General features: G+C 50.8%; 1 protein-coding gene across 3 annotated transcripts in view; it reads right to left on the bottom strand.

Annotated features, from left to right (window-relative positions):
• Window positions 1–4946: 4946 nt before the first annotated feature.
• The window catches only part of DNAAF8 (dynein axonemal assembly factor 8), a 95204-nt gene continuing 83567 nt past the window's right edge, over window positions 4947–16583 (bottom strand). For all 3 annotated transcript variants that reach the window (XM_040592880.1, XM_040592879.1, XM_040592881.1), the window contains 4 exons: window positions 15481–15698; window positions 13799–13884; window positions 9782–9851; window positions 4947–6614 (listed from right to left, as the gene is read on the bottom strand). In XM_040592880.1, the coding sequence (XP_040448814.1) occupies window positions 6537–6614; window positions 9782–9851; window positions 13799–13884; window positions 15481–15698 (452 nt within the window). In that variant the 3' untranslated portion in view covers window positions 4947–6536. The remainder of the gene's footprint in view (window positions 6615–9781; window positions 9852–13798; window positions 13885–15480; window positions 15699–16583) is intronic.

The raw sequence follows: 16583 nt of genomic DNA, 5'->3' as shown, positions 1-16583 counted from the left end.
ATAGGGGCACCCGCCCTGCCCTTCCCCAAGTCAGCTGAGGAAGTCTCTGGGATCTCAGCCCCAGCCAGGCCGCCACAGCACCAAGGTCTCCTCCAGGAGCTGAGCAGCATAGCGAGGTCCACCACAGCACACAGAGCAGCTTCAGCCCAGAGGCAGCAGACACCAAGCTCCAGCATAAGAAGGTCTCAGGCAAACAGTCACCAGCAGGTCCATTGGAGCCACCTAAGAGCCCCCACCAGCTGTGGCACCTGGTGATCTTGCTGGAGACAAGAGTTTTCATCTTCAAAAAGCTCACCAAGATCTCAGGAGGCTCCCGATGGCTGGAAAATGGCAAACAACACCCTGGCCTTCGAGTGGGAAGTGGGGGGCCTGCATAAGCGGTACCCCCGGGGCCAGCCCTCCCCTGGCAGAGCAACCACACACAAGCCAGAGACCTGGAGCCCAGCAGAACCCCACAGCACAGCCCCAGGCCCTCCCTGAGGGTTTATATACCCCTCCTGGCGGCAGCAGCTGCGTGTGATTGGCCAGGGCCAGAGCAGGGAGATGCAGGATTGGCCAGAGACAGCAGGGTGGCAGGGGATTGGTCAGGAGGCCCCACACCCCAGGCCAATCCCAGCCTGCGGTGGGTCCTACAGCCAGGGGGGGAGGAGCCTGGTGGGGCCCTGCAGGTCCTGGGGGTGCCGTGGTATGGATGGATGGATGGATGGATGGAGGGAGGCAGGAATAGATAGAGGGATGGACGGAAGAAGGGATGGAGGAAGGGAGGAAGGAATAGATAGAGGGATGGACAGAAGAAGGGATGGAGGGAGGGAGGAACGGAAGAAGGGAGGGAGGAACGGAAGAAGGGAGGGATGGAAGGAGGGAGGGAGGAACGGAAGAAGGGAGGGATGGAAGGAGGGAGGGAGGAACGGAAGAAGGGAGGGATGGAAGAAGGAAGGGATGGAAGAAGGAAGGAGGGATGGATGGAGGAAGAGGGGGAGGGAAGGAGGGAGGAATGGACAGAAGAAGGGATGGAGGGAGGGAGGAATGAAGGGAGGGAGGGATGAAGGGATGGGTGGAAAAAAGGAGGGATGGATGGAAGGAGGGAGGGAGGGAGACAGCCAGACCCTACAGCCCCTCTGCCGAGCTCCCCGGGAGCCCTGGTGGTACCAGCAGCCCCGGCCTGACCCTGTGCCATGTGAAGCCGCGGGCAGAGCTGCTGCCCTGCCTCGCTGGAACATGCCCGGCTGCCCTCCGGGACAGAGCCGTGTCACTGTTGGGTGGTGGCCGTGCCAGGGCCAGGTGAGCCCGCACGAGGCACCGCCAGTGCAGGGCTCCTGCGTGACCCAGTTACAGCAGCCCAACGAGCTCCTCGTGCCCCGGGCTGGTGTTCCTGCCTGAGCCACCGCTGTTCCAATCAGCTTAATTACCCGCATCTGAGTCATCCCCAGCCCCGCGGTACCGAAGCTCCCAGCCCTGCAGACAGACCGCCCTTTGTGCTCCTCCAGCCCCTGTCCGTGGGGAATTGCCAAGTACCAATTAATCCGTGGCTCCTGCTGCGACAGGCCTGGGAGATGGTGCCCCAGGAAGATGGAGATCAAGGAGTGGAGAAGGGCCACTGCCTGCCTGACGGGACAGAGCTGGGACTAGAGCCCAGGTCCTGATCCCACCCCAGGAAGATGATGAAGTGGCTCATGCTTCCCCCACTGGGGACCAGCCACCACTCCTGCCATATCATGGAATCACAGCGTGGTTTGGGATGGAAGGGACCTTCAAGATCATCCGGTTCCAGCCCCCTGCCACGGGCAGGGACACCTTCCACAGCCCAGGTTGCTCCCAGCCCCGTCCAGCCTGGCCTTGGGCACTGCCAGGGATGGGGCACCCACAGCTGCTCTGGGCAGCCTGGGCCAGCGCCTCAGCACCCTCACCGGGAAGAATTTCTTCCTAATAGCTCAATCTAAATCTGCACTCTTTCAGCTTAAAGCCATTCTCCCTTGTCCTATCACTATGGGCCCTACTAAAAAGTCTGTCCCTGTCTTTCCCATAAGCCCCTTTTATGCCCTGCCAGGCCACTGCAAGGTCTCCCCGGAGCCTTGTCTCCTCCAGGCTGAACCACCCCAGCTCTCAGCCTGTCCTCACCGGAGAGGTGCTCCAGCCTCCCATCATCCTTGTGGCCATTCTGTGATGGCACCACTTGCCCTATCCTCATCCTGGACACTGGCCTCACCAATGCCCAAAGCGTGTCAGCTCTCCAGCACGGCCAGGCCTCTTGTGTGGGGGTCCAGCAAGCCCTGGAGATGCAGACACACCTGGGAATCCAGTGGTGGCAGCTCTCAGCCACGCGAGAGGTGCTCACAGCTGTGCCAGTTCGGGCAAAGCAAATATTTGTGCACATGGGAAGTGTGTGGACCAAGATGATCCAGCCCAGTGAGGACGGCTGATGGGGGGCAGCTCCAGCAGCTCCTCCTGCTTCCCAAGGCAGCTGGGGGCCTCCAGAGATGAAAACCAGTGCTCAGGTCCCAGGCCACGCTGATGCGGTTCACCGGGAGGGCATCATCATCTCCACTAGGCTGGTGGGTCTGAGCGGTGACGTGAGACAGTCCTGGTGCTCAGCAGGGGTCACGTGCATACGGCTGGGGCAGAAACAAGTTTTTGGGGTGAATGTAAAAGCTAAGGAAAAAAAACCAAACCCCAACAAAACCCCCAAACCTATTCTGGCCCAAATCAAATCCAGGTGTTGGTGTTAGGGGGTTGTTTCAGTTCCAGGTGTTTTGTGTTTTCACATCTGCGTAACGCAGCAGAGGCAAGGCTGATGGGAGACACCAAAGCAGCAGGCCCACAGATTCTGCTCTGAGGTGCTTAATTTTTTTGGGGGGTTTTCCTTGTTGGGGGTGTGTGTTTCCCTTAATTGGGGTGTGTGTGTGTGTAAGAGTCAGTTTGGCCAGACTGCACAACCTCTGAGCAGCTCATGGGTCCGCATCAGTGGCTGCCAGAGGGTGGGCAGGGAGATGTCCCCCACCACCGACCCGGAGCCAGGGCCACCCCGAGAAGGGACAGCCAGGGGGATGGGCTGCCCTGGCAGCTACCTCGCAGAGCAGAGCAGGAAGCCATCGGCCGCCAGTTCAGCTCCTCCACCTGCAAATCGCACCGTCACGTGCATGTGCCTTGCTTGGCACTGAGAAGGGAACCGGTGTGGTCCTCCTCCTCTCACCTGGCTTGGTACTAGCGTCCTGCTGCTGCCGGTGACAGCCAGGTAGCCATTTCTAAGCCTAATTGATAATTAGTTAAATCTGCCCTTGGCACCAAAGGGAACACAGTGAGCTAGAAAGCTATGGCATGAGCGCGGCTGCCTGCCCATGCCCGCGATAGGGAAGAGCACCCAGCACCTCTGCAGCCCTCAGGACACCGATGCGCCCTACGGCGGAGCAAAGGGCTCATGCGAGGGCTGCCGAGCCCTCCGCACCGCCAAGAAACACGGTGTCACACAGCCTGCCGGGGTGCAGCCGGGAGCTCCGTGCTGATGGGGAGCCACCCGGCGCTCGCCTCTCGACGGGCGGTGGGGATGGGGCCAGAGCAGTGGGGTTGGGGCCAGGGCGGTGGGGATGGGGCCAGAGCACGGCAGGAAAATGGGAGATCAGCACCAGTCCCGTCTTTCTTATGGCAGGACCCTAAGGAGTTAACGCAAAATGCCACCTACTGTATTTTGTCTCTCCTCCATTGAGGCAGCTCTGACACTGGCAGCAGAACAATGCTAAATTCTGATTAGCTCTGGTTTTCCAGCAAGAGGGGAGGCACAAAAGGGTGGGGAATTAATACTATTCTGCATAATTTTTAATCTAAATTCCATTTCTTTTCTTTTCTTTCCCTACGAAGCAAACAATCTAGGGGGTTTTGTACTCAATTTCTTGCTTTCATAATCTAAATGAATTGTTTGCAAGTAGGAGCCAGCTGCAAAGCTGGCAATCTCCGATCAAATCTGCCTTTCTCCTAGTTCTAGCAATCATTAATTTGCTCCTCAGCTCTGATTAGCTAATCCTGGCTGCCTTGTGGCAGTTTGCAGGGAAAAACAGTGTGTGAGCTGCGGCTCCCTTTGACGGAGCTGGCGCTGGCAGCGGGGTGACGGGATTGATTTCTGCCGGGTCCGCGGCGTCCCTGGTTGTCAGCTCTCTGGAGAGGAGTGGAGTGCTCTGGGAGGAAAGGCTGGCCAGGTTATTTATGGAATCCTGGCATTTTGGAAATATCAGAGGATGATGCTTTCCCCTGCTCTGTGCAGGGCATGCTGGTTTGTTATGCTGAGACTAATTAGCTGGGCTTTAAAATAGGAATTGAAGACACTGTAGCAGCCTCTCCCTTGAAAATACCTGGGCGCTGCCCCATTTTTACAATGTTGCTGGCGTGCCTGGGGGAGATGGCAGAGCCGTTACCTGTTTCACAGGTGGGAAACTGAGGCACAGCTCTTCACGTGTCGGTGGATGGAGGCTCACGAAGAACAAGCCCCAGCAGCAGGGCTGTCCGGCAGGGGCGGAGGTGCGGGGTGATGCGGGGCGCCTTTGGTGCCAGGCTCTGGTTTATTACATGGCAGATTAAGGGCCATGGTCTCAACTCCCACCACGAAGCTCGGAGAGCTCCTGCCTGCTGGCGAGCCCCGACGGGGCCAGGGGTGTCCAAAGGGATGTCACCTCCCCAGGCTGACTGCTGCCAGTCCCCAGAGCTGATGCCACCACGTCACTCCTGATGGCCAGCTCCCCGCAATCCCGTTTTGCACAGGTCTGAAGGCCCAGGCGAGTCAGACACAGTGCTGGTGGCCCACCCCCCCCCGGCTGGGTGCAGGGCAGCCACCGGCCCCGTGTGCCCCCTTCTCGCGTGTGGCTCTGCAGGCCTTGTCTTTTGGCTGCTATCTGCCTGCGCTTGATTCCAACACGCTCCTCGTTCAGATCAAATTCCCTGAGCGCTGGGGGTGGATCCTTTTAATTTTCATTTGTTTCAAAGCCGTACATGGCTTACAAGCATGACAGAAATGCGCCTGGAGTGCAGGAAATGGCCTACTTAACTGCAGGAGCAGAGCAGGCTCTTCTGTCACGCTGACTCCCAGGACCCCGTCCTCCTGGGGGACCAGGGCAGCTGCCTGCTTCTCTTGTGGGTGCCTGTTTCTGGAGCTTCTCTTCAGGAGATGTTTGGTCCCACCATAAAGCCTGAATAGCTTGTCCAGGCGGAACGGTGCCGGGGAGCAGAGGTTTGGAGGGTACTTCCCAGATCCTGACACCAAACTGCTGTGTGAGGTCAGGGCAGGCCCGCTGTCCATGCCCCCCCTTCGCCCACCCGACTGCAGCTATCTCTTTTTGCTGTTTTAAAGCAGCTTAGAGAAGGGGGGAGACTGTGCCAGGGCTGTTACCAGCTGCGGAAGCAGAGCTTGCGGAGATAGACTGCTCTCAGCTTTTGGGCTTACTGGACACTTTGAGCCTAGTCTGAAAGGGGACAGAGATCTCAAGGGTGTTGCACTCTCACTGTTTGTGCGAGCCGACGGCTGGGGAGGAGGACTCTTACCAGGCTCTTACGGAGGGAAGGGCTGGGCACAGAGGGGGTTCACCCTGCCAGCAGCACCCAGAGGTGAGCTGGCCAGCCAGCTGCATGCTGCTCTGCCTGAACACCACCTGGAGAACGCACAAGGACTGTTGGGGCCACCTCTGTGATGTCTGGCACTAGATGCGTGCGCATGTCTAAGCCTTTGCCTTAGGAGGGCAGAGCAGAAAATGAGCCCCTCTGGGCTGAGAAGAGCCTTCCCCAAAGGAGCTGAACATGCCCTGTGGGTCCCAGGAAGACTGAGGACCTTTGTATTAACAACCGCTTCCTTGTGGGAGAGCTCGTGGAAAGGGCTCGCTGAGGAAGATTCGTGCTAAAACGAGCAGCTGCTGTGAAAGCAGGAACGAGAGGAGGGGTTGCGTGCCCGTGGGAGGGCAGTGAGCTGGGGCTGGGCACAGGCAGCTGGCAACAGGGCTGCTGGAGCAGGGGCAGGCGAGCGTTCAGCTGTCCAGCTTTTAGTCTCACTCAATGGCTCTACCTGGTGTACTGAACTCTCCAGGGATTCAACCTTCCCTCAGACTATTTACATTTAAATTTACTGTGGTTTGGTCTTTGGTTCAAAGAACACAGTAGCAGCAGAAAACAGAGTCTCTCCGTAATGTCTTTGAGGCCTGGAGTCCCCAAGCACACGAGAGAAAGACGGTGGTAAACACCTGCCCCTGTATTTACTTTACTTCCTGAGTTTTTCTCAGCCAGAGGAACCCTCCAAACCCTCCACAAACACAAGCAGATTGTCTCTGAATGCATTCCACTAGAAACCACGACTACGGTTCAGAAAGATTTGGTTTTGGGCACTGGTCCCTACTCCCACCACTCTCATTTATCTTACTGATGCTTATACCATACTTCAGGCTTTATGTTTTAATGACAAACAAGTATTAGTGCTCTTAGAGGCTGAGAGTCCCCTGTGTGTCCATCTGCACAGATACCCGCAGTCGCATCTGCCCACGGGCTGCTTGGGGGCACCGATCACTTGGCTAGCAATCCTGGGATTCAATTTGGTGGATGCTCTCGGATGTCAGGGAGTCAAAAAGGCAACAGAGCAGCTCTTCAGCCTGGGGAGAAAAGAAGGAAGGGGTTGGGGGAGAGCTGTGATATCCGTGCATTGCAAAACACTTTGTTTTCAGAGGTGGGTTTCTCATGCATGCTGCAGGCAGGCAGCATAGGGAAGACATTTACCAGGTCGAATTAATCCCAGCACAGAGGTGGCTGTTAGTGTCCCACAGGAGGGAAGTGTCTGTTAGCTGTGAGCACTGTTTGGCCATTCTCATGATTCACTTTTTCAAGGAATTAAAGAAAAACAGCTACATGCAAAGTGCCAAGTGGGAAATCTAACTCCCTCCTGCAGCTGCTCTGCCTCTCCTTCCCGAACCTTGCTCCTGTGCCGCTCTTTGGCATGGATGCTTCGGAGGTGGGGAGGCCAGCTTAGTGCCAGGGGCTTCAGGACAAGTCTGTAATTCTGACTGCGCTAATGAACACCACGTTCCCCTAAAGCATTATACTTGCTGTGCTGACAGTCCACCCTACACAGCCCTCGGGGCCCTCCTCCTGCCAGCACTCTGCCTCTCCTCATAGATTTTTAGGTCTCTTTTATAGGACTCCAGCCCTTCTGCCTGCTGCTGAGGGGCTAAGGATCATGCCAGCAGCGGCTGGGATGTATTTTCTCTGTGTCACTCTGCCTCAGTCCCAGATTTCAGCCATCCCCGCAGGGAGGGAGATGCTGGAGCAGCCATGTGGCTGCTGGCAACAGCTTCAGGGCTCCAGGCGGAGTGGAGGGATTAGCTCCCTGCCAGTGGAGTCTCGACTGCACATCTGTGAGCTCAGGCTGCGCAACGGCTGTGCCATCTCCCTGCTCTGACCTGCTAATGGTGGCAGGTGATGACATCCTGCACATCTGGCCACCCCAGCCTCACGATCGCATCCCAGCCACAGTGCAGAGCTGCATGTGAGGAGAAACTGTTCAGCCACAGGACATCCCTGCCCTGAGGCTAGGCACAGTGCTCACGGACAACTCTCTTCTGTGGCTGGGGAGGTTCCAGCTGGGGTGCGGACCAGGCGCCGGGACATCTGGGACTGCCCCACAGAGTTCTGCTGGAAGTTCAACAGCCCCTAATGGTGGCACCAACACAACATGGTGCTCTCACTTCCAGATGTGAGCTGGTCTGCCTGTGCCCAAGATAAGCCCGCACGGGGAGCAGGCATCTGCAGGGTCACGGCGTGAGAACAAGGAACTTGCAAAGCATGAACACATCTGCTCCTCAGGCAGATGTTTCAAATCGGACAGGTGAAAAGTGCTACAGAAAAGTTTGCTTCTCCCAGTGACTGCACAGGGAGGCAAGACAACTAGTCTAGACACAGATGTCAGCACTGAAACAGTCCACGTTTGGAAAGCTGATTTCTCATCCTATTGTCTAGTCCCGAGTCACACCGGGAGCAAATATGAAATTCCTTTCTGCTTCCATGGCTCGCCTCCACCAGTAAATGCTGCAGCTCTGCTCAAACCATGAGGATTTGAAATCTATATTCATTTAACCCTGCTGAACTTTGCCTGATATCATGTCGTCGCTCATTAGCTTTGACCTGGAAATCCTGGCTGACATTTCATAAACTCATTAGCAAGAGATCAGAGGATCAAACATCGTTTCTAGGGATAGCCTTTGAGGTACAGTCATTCCCCAGTGAGCTTGCTCCTCAGATCTCACTCTGTGATCTCCAAACCTACCCTGAACTTAGGAGCAAAAGCCCCATTTCGCAATAAAATTTTCTTGCTGCTGTGCTTCTCGCAACCCACAATGAGAAGCGCTGCACCCACCGCTGTCCCAGGACTAGGCTCACTGTCTAAAGCCTGAACTGCTGCGAGTAGCCCCTGCTTCCACCAGCACAGAGGGATTTGATTCAGTGGCCTGGGCTGCCAGAAACAGGGAGAAGGGCTGAGCATATTTGCTTTTTCTTTTATCTATCACAGAAAGTACTGTAAGCCTCTTTCTGATAGGCTGATTCCCCATAGCTGTGAAGCAGAAGGGATTTTATGTCAGCCAGAGATATGTAATGTGCTTTTCAAAGCAAATCAGGAGACAGCCTGGACTCGCTGCCCTGTCACATTACTTGGCAACAGCCTGGCACCCTGGCAGCAGTGCGCCCTGTGCTATGACAGCCTTGCAGCTATCGCAGAGCTGTGCAGGCAGACCCTCCCCGGCACTGCAGCGCGGGCAATCCCAGCTACGCCCACGGAGAATTTTACTGCACCTTAGGGAAAGCTGCTGAAAACGGCAGCTGTACGACTTTTGGGAAGTTTGGGGTAGTTTTGCCTTGTGTTAAAAGCAGGAACACAGACTTCAAAGAGGGTTCTGTGTCTTTTGAGGTTCAATCCTTAAAGCACCGGTACTCTAAGGTACTCTGGTACTCACTGCTGCTAAAAGCAGCAGCTCTGATACGCTACATGAGGTTACAAACATCTCTCTCTCCTGCTGTTTTTTTGGGGAAGCAAAAGGGATCCAGAGGAGAGGCGTGTCCGCTTGCTACCATTTCTCATTCCCCCGCCAATTCTTTTACACCCCCTAGTCCTAACTCTTCAGGCACTGCCTCCTCTATGCAAATCTCTCCCTTGTTTTGTACTAAACTTCGACGATTACAGCCAGAGTTTTAAAGGTATTTATGCAGTTTATTCCCATTAGCTGCCCACAGGTCTGGAGCTTAGCGTTTCCTTTCTTGGGATGAGCTACTGAGAAAATATTCAGCTAGCCCATCCCTGGAATGGCTAATGGCTTAATTTCTGCTCTTCCCTTTGGAGGATTTGGGCTTCTGGAACAACTTCCTGAACATAGGATCTGCCAGCTTGGCAGTAGGGCTGAACAAGCATTTCCTGTCACTAATTTTTGACAAGTATCACAGTTATCTTACTAAGTGATCTAAGTGCTTCACACTTCTACACAAAAAGTAACTGACATCTATGAAAATACTGAATCTTTATCAAAGTCTCCAAATATTTTGATTCAAACAGTGCCACCGCTGTAACATGGAAGACAGCTTGAAAGGGTTTTGGTCCCACCTTCTGCCATGTGCTGGGCTCTCAGTATAAGCCAAGGCTTGGGGCTGTCATGAGGCACCACCTCAGTCTCATACAACTTAAAATTTTCTTCTAAAATCCAACCAATTTTGACAAGTTTCATTCATCACAGGGGCACAAAGGACACACATCTGTACCATAAACGTCTCTACTTGCCTGATTCTCGTTTTGGGGATATAGCAGATGCTGTGCAGTGTCCAGGACCGACTGCTTCTGCCAACAGACTCTGGGTGTAAATAAAAATGAAAGCCAGTGTTACTTTGCCATCTAAGCTCTCAGAGACTGCAGATGACCTAGCTTTGAGGAGGACTATGCTCTGTGCCAGCAGCTCTGGCCATGTGCATCTGTTACTGAACTTCTTTACACAGATAAATCCTGGGTTTTACAAAGCTTTGTATAAATGGATTTGGATTCTTAAAATATAAGCTTTCAAACGAACAGTAATGACCTGTTGCATAATGGGGCAGTGGGAAATACATATAAGTGTAGATAGATAGCTCTGTGCGAGGGTCTTTTTCTCAACAAAAGATAATCTGTGTGTTTTCCCCCCAAAACGGGACTTTCTAAGCTGCCTTCAGCAGCAGAGTCTGCTTCACTAGTCCTTGTCTTGCTCTGGTTCACCTCAAGCTACACATGAGCTGACCACAAGACATATTCAAGAGAAATTAAAAGGCAAGACACAAATTTCAAAACTGCCTTTTAAATTCACTCTATGTACATTCAGATTCTCAGGCTTGAAAACTCTCCAGAGGCTTTGGAAACCACTCCCTGCTCCCTGCCCCCATATCCAGGTATTGTGCTTGGCAACAGTTTTCCCTTCAGTGGTTTTCAACAGCTCTGAGATTTTACATCTCACGTGTTCATTTTTTTTATTTCTACACCTCCTTTCCCTCCAAAGCTCCCAGCGATGAGCTTCCTATAGGGATAACATCACTCCCTGCTAACAGCAATTAACACTTGGCAAGAACGTTTCATCAGCGAGAATAACGTCCAGCTAAGTTCCTTAACATTTGCCTTTTGTTCTGATTGCACTACATTGTCTAAAACCAGGAGAGTGTAAGGCCTAGTCTACACTTTGATTTTCGTCTGATGCAGCCAGGTTTTCGGTGTGCTTTCGTCGAACACCACTTACTGAGTTCAGTACAATGTTAACTAGGTGAGCTCCTGAAGACCGTGCACAATATAGTCAGGTCCTAACAATCTCATGGGCATCTGAAACTACTTTTTAAAAGTTCAGACAACTAGAGAGCAGTAATCGCCACTAAATCAGTATCACCTATTAAGGCAGCAAAGTCTAGTTTTCCATGCATAAAAAGCAGAGCATGCCTTTCTTCCAGGAGCTGCTTTGAACCTACTTGTAAATTCTTCCCTCTGCCACCCTGCAGCTAGGAAATCTGGCTGTAAAAACAAGTTATGACAGGGAAAATTCAAATGCTTTATACTGGAAATCCAAGCAGCCGGATGCTGACAGAACAAGAAAGGTAGGTCTCACATCATTTTTCCCTGTCTGCAGATAGGAGCGTGTCACTTCCTTCTCTGGATTCTCCCCCCAGGTCCCCATTGCTCTTAAGCTTTGCTTCAGCTTCCCCTCACCTCTTCCAAACACTTACTTCACTCTGCCCTATGAGTTACCCTTGGCACCTTCCCAGATTCTCCCCGATTCCTAATTTGGCTCCACTCTTGGCAGTCAATCAAACTCACAGGCTGCTTTTGTGCCCCCACCTGCATAAATTTTGTCCATTTCTCTGCTCTTCCTGCCCTTTGGTGCAGAAATAATGCCTTCATAGACATCCAGAGGACAGAGTGGGCACTGCTGCTGCTGAACAATAATCACTACACACTTACGAGGGTCTGTGTCTGTCTTCAAGGCAACTGCTCTGCACTGCACATCCTCCAGCAACTGAATGTCTCTCCTTGACGTGCCACTGCTAGAGCTGGCTTAGGAAAGCTTTAATAGGCTCTGAACTATGAGCAGTTATACTAGCAAAGCCTGCATTGTTCCTCTCAACACCTGATTCCTCCTTCTTATCACAGCCCATCTCTGACATCATATCCCAGGCTTCCATACAGATGGCAATGTTTCTCCCCCTGGCACAAAGCCTAAGTAATGTGGCTCAGCTGTGAATCAACTCCCAGGGCTGTAAAATAATCTCTTTCACCCTGGTGCTTCAGCAATGCAGCTGAAATGCAGGCCAGAACCTGTGCAGGTATTGGAATCCTGGGCCACGGCAGTAGGAGTGAAATAAATACACAGCGATTTACTCAGTACAAGAAAGGTCACATGGCTCCTGCTGATGGAGTCGTAAGTGTAATTAACCTCAGATGTTATTCTGAAATGAAGATGTCTTAGCATGAAGTGTCCTTATGAGACACTAGTTAAGTCAGGCTGGATTTTCAAAGATATTTGCAAAGTTGATTTTAAACAGGATGATGGCTTATGATACAATAAGGGTATGAGTTTACTGTTGGCTAAAGCTGATCACTGCCTTCCCCATCCTCAGGCACACCTTGCTGCCCTCTCCCTTCCACAGGTGTCATTGATCATGAATGGCAAATATTTTTTTGTAGACCTGGTTTTAAATGGCAGCATGATCACTAGTTCTGGTACTAGGGTAAGAGGCAGAGTAAATCCTGCCATTTGGGAGTGCCTCCTAACAGCCATAATTTATGCACATGTATTTTGCAGTTCGGCAAGGAAGTTTATCCTTCGTACAGACAGCAATACTGGCACAGCCCAGGATGAGGGGTGACAGATGCAGCTGAGACTGGCACCTATTCCTCCCTGCTTCCTCCTCAGCCCCTTGGCTCACTGTGAAGGGCAGTGAGAAGCCACTGCAAGGTTTGCTCTGGGGGTGCTGCCTTGAGACTGGCAATCTTAAAACACGTTAAGTTAAGCCTACAGAAGAGGGAAGCACTGGCTTGCAGCTGACCTTGTTATGCAGCACCCATGACTCTGATGAGCAAAAGCCTGGGGAAAATAAAGAGGTGGGTAATCTTGTATTGGCTGCCAGCTGTGCTGCCAGCCACTCTCCCAGAACTGCCTTCAGCAGTGATCTCTGTGGTTCCCAACAGCCCACTTTTTTCCAGTGAACCAGAGAAAGGGTGGGAGAAAACTCACTAGAAAGGTCTTTGCTTCCTTTTAGTGCTATACCTTGCAGGGTGAAGGGCTTGGGATATGGCTCCCAAGGGTGTGATTTTAAATGAATCGGAGCGATGTCTAAATTTTGTCATTAGCTTAAAAGCATTTTTGAAAAGTTACTGGTGAAATTTGTTCCAACTGTTTTTCCCAGGTATGGCTCTGTGACTGAGCACTGTAACATTTCATCAAAGTACGAGAACTCCAAGGTGTCTACCAACTTGGATGTTTAGATTTGATCCCCTTGCTGCTTGTATCCTTGAATTCCTTATTCCTGTCCCGTTGACAGCGTTATCTGGAAGCCCTCCGGGTGGTACAGCCAAAGTCATAACAGTCTTATCAGTGTGGCTGCTGGACTGACTGCTCTATACCAAATGTGTCAGGAAAAAGACTCACTTAGCTTCCTTTGCCAGATGAAACCATGTGCATAAACTACATGTCGCATTGCCAAATACCAGCCTCTGTGCAAGGAAACTTTCCCTCTGGGGAACCGTGGGTTAATTGGCCTGATAATCATTCTATTTCACTAATCAGTCCCTGTAGAGGGGTTCTGTTTGTTTTACCAGGCTTATACATCCTCCACCCAGCATTTCTGGTGATTTATTTAGGAGGCTAATTTTTGATTTTGCTCTCTGGCATTATTTTAAGAATTTTTTTTTATAGCAAATGTAAAATCTGCTAAGATATTTCTCCTAGGAATTTTATTGATTCAGCAGGTCTATTCCCCATGTGAGCCCTTATTTCAGAGAATTCCCTGTATCGGTGGAGCCACGCTTCCAAGCCCTTTAGCAAACAACGCAATTTGGTATTTTAAGGTCCTGAGCATAGGACACATGACTTTGAAAGCAGGGAACACTACAGGGTATTGACCTATTAACAACAACATAACTTGGGTTGCCTTTGAGTGGCACCTGACCTCGTGAAGTGCAAGCTGGAAGTGAATTACAAAGAAGAAAGTCAGCTGCCCTCCTTCAGATCACAAGCTCTCTAGCAGGGGGTTGAGACAGTGCTGTTAAAGTGATACTGTCCTCACTTACCTGTCCAGCAGGGAGTCGAAGCAAATGACTGCATTGTCTCGCTGTGCTGCTAGCACCAGGCACAAACCGTCCATTAAGAGGGAACACTACAAGGGAGGGAAAAACAGAGCTTTGGTGTTGCTATCCACTTAAATAAGTCTGTAAGCCTCACTGATGAACCGCTGACAGCACAGATAACTGCTTGTGTGCTGTGTGAGGGGATGAAAGTCACAAAGCAACACTCTTTCAAATTGAAAGACTATCATGTCTGAACTGTTCGTTATCCTGCTCCTATGGCATACTATTATTCCTGTTCCCTTCTCTCAGAGTGAAAATAAGCAGGTTACTTAGGTGTGTTATTCAGTTACTAAGTCTGCTGGAAGCAGGAATATGGAGATAATGGTAAATGTTGAGATATTGCAGCAGAAACACTTATCACTTGAAGGAGCCCATCTCCCTTCTGGCAAGGGAAAGCAAATGCTGTAATGTTCACCTTTGGCTCAGCAGTGCCAGAGCCTTCTGGAAACATGCCAGCTCTGCCCAGAGTAATTCAACTCTGAGAGGAGGAAGTGGTTCCATCACCAGGAGAGCAGTGCTGCTGCCATGGCTCTCCTTCCCACACGCTGATTTGCTTTGTCCTTCCTAGAGAGCTGTGCACATTCCCATGTGCAGAGGGCTGGCATCCTTAGGGGAACCACAGGAGAAGAAAGTAGTGCTTAGACTAATTGGATGCTAGATGTAATTGCTATTCTATACAGATGTACTTCAAAGGGATGCTGTCAATTTAAAAAATCACAACCTGGAAAGATCTTACCTGTTCTTACAACAGAGAAGACCTAAGACTTTTATAACTGAAAGGCTGGAAGCACAGATGTTTGTATTTTTTCAGAGGGACTGCTGTGAATCTCTGACAGCCCTCTGTTGATTGTTACTTCCAGTATAAGTAGTCTCCTGCCTTGTTTACTCAGTGCTCCTGACAGCCCTTTCTTGCACATTGTACCTTACTGCTTTGCCCCAGTAAGGTTCCTGAAATGGTGGGCTTCTCCTACACAAAGTGCAAGGAGAAAACCAGTCTGGGCCAGATACTCTGCTGATGTAAAGCAATGTATCTGCTCACCCCAGAAGCACATCTCATGCTCAAGCCCCGTGAGCTGTTGCTCAAGCCCCACGCTGGACTGCAGCTTGAGCTGTCAACACCAACTAAAGGCAAAGCACAATGAAATCTCTGCCTAGGACTCCAGCGCACAGTCCAAAAAGTGGAAGGGTTATTTAGCATTGTAGAAGAGGATTAATGGGGAGCAATTAGAGAAAGGGAAATAGAAACTGTATTTATATGGAAAAGCAAGACAGGAGACTGCAGCAGAACATACATAATAGCAGCAACTGCGCACTAATAGGTGAATAGAATAAAATGTTTAAAGAGGGATGTGCCAGCACATTAAGGACACGTTTCCACACAATGATGTCAAGGTTAGGTGTCAGTGAGCTAGCGGAGATACAGGAACACAAGGTACAGACTAGCTAGCAAGGCACATGGCCCACGTTACTTACCAGCAATATTAGAGCTCAGATGCAGTGCTGTGTTAATATTGCTACCAAAGCAAGTTTGCTCAGAGCTAGCCTGGGTATCTTAGCACAGCATGGCATTAAAAGGCTCTTCTTTTGTGCGAAGGAAGCAAAGCACAACTCCAGCTGTTTCATACCTTTGCTGCAACACCGCACTTTGCCCTGCTTAGCGTCTCAGAGATGCAGTGAGCTTGTGGTGTGTCCAGAACAGTGAGGCGTACTCCAGTCACTGTGAAATCTTTGCCAATAAGCTGATCAAGCAGTTCGACATAAGGTGGGTGCTCTGAACCCCGAAGGATTATCCCAGGCAATAGGAGACAAGTGGTTTGGCAGAGGTTATCAAGCAATGGCCGATCTGATAGGAAAAGATCAAAACACAATAAATGCTTGCTTTATATCTACCCCCAACAACTATCAGCCCTCTATGTAATTTGTCCCTGCCACAGACAAGTAACTGGCAGATCAGAGGCACTCAGGCATTGTCATATTGTTTGGGGTGTTCGCAGATGCAATTGCTCATCCTGAACTGTCAAGCTGCTGCATGCCTATTGTGTACATATCTGGAGATCACAAGACAGCAGCAGTGACCCCATTTCAGGAGTCAGACAAGGACAACTGCTGGTTTGCTACAAGAGATACTATTCCATTTAATTTCTTCCAAGCAAAGGAATCTGTTAATCCAGCTGCTTTCATAATCCAAAATGTAATTCTGATCAGCATACATAAAACTCAATGTATTTCATATTTTCCTCATGGTAAATCTGTCTGACCATTAGGCAGCAGCTTTGTGATAATTATTTGCTGCAAGGAGAGGTTTCTTTGTGTGCAAGAGCTACCTCTAGTGTTCACGATGAGACCATAAAGTGAATGATGTGTCTGGCTTGCTGGAGGCACTTACTATATTGTGCCTGGCAGTTCAGAGATCACGTGTACTTGCCTTTCCAGGACACTAACTCTTTGAAATACATTTTCTGAGACACAAACACATCAGGGTTATACATTGGTTTCCTTTTTACTCTCCCTAGACATCTTCAAAGCAAAGAGATTCTCATGCATCAGGAAATTAGGGGCATGTATTTTGAGATTTGCTCCCAACACTGGGCCTGTACCAATCTTGCAGAATATCTGCTTTCTCCACAAGCTTTTTTTTTTTAATTTTCCACAATCCTCTCTAAAAATTAAGAAGTGCTTTAGTCACAGCAGACTTGCGCTACAGGTCTGGTCCTTTCCCATTGTGCAG

This window comes from Falco naumanni, chromosome 4 (genome assembly GCF_017639655.2).
Source record: "Falco naumanni isolate bFalNau1 chromosome 4, bFalNau1.pat, whole genome shotgun sequence".
In the NCBI taxonomy this organism is placed as follows: domain Eukaryota; kingdom Metazoa; phylum Chordata; class Aves; order Falconiformes; family Falconidae; genus Falco; species Falco naumanni.
The sequence above is the reverse complement of the archived record's forward strand: the minus strand, read 5'-3'. Positions and strand labels throughout refer to the sequence as shown.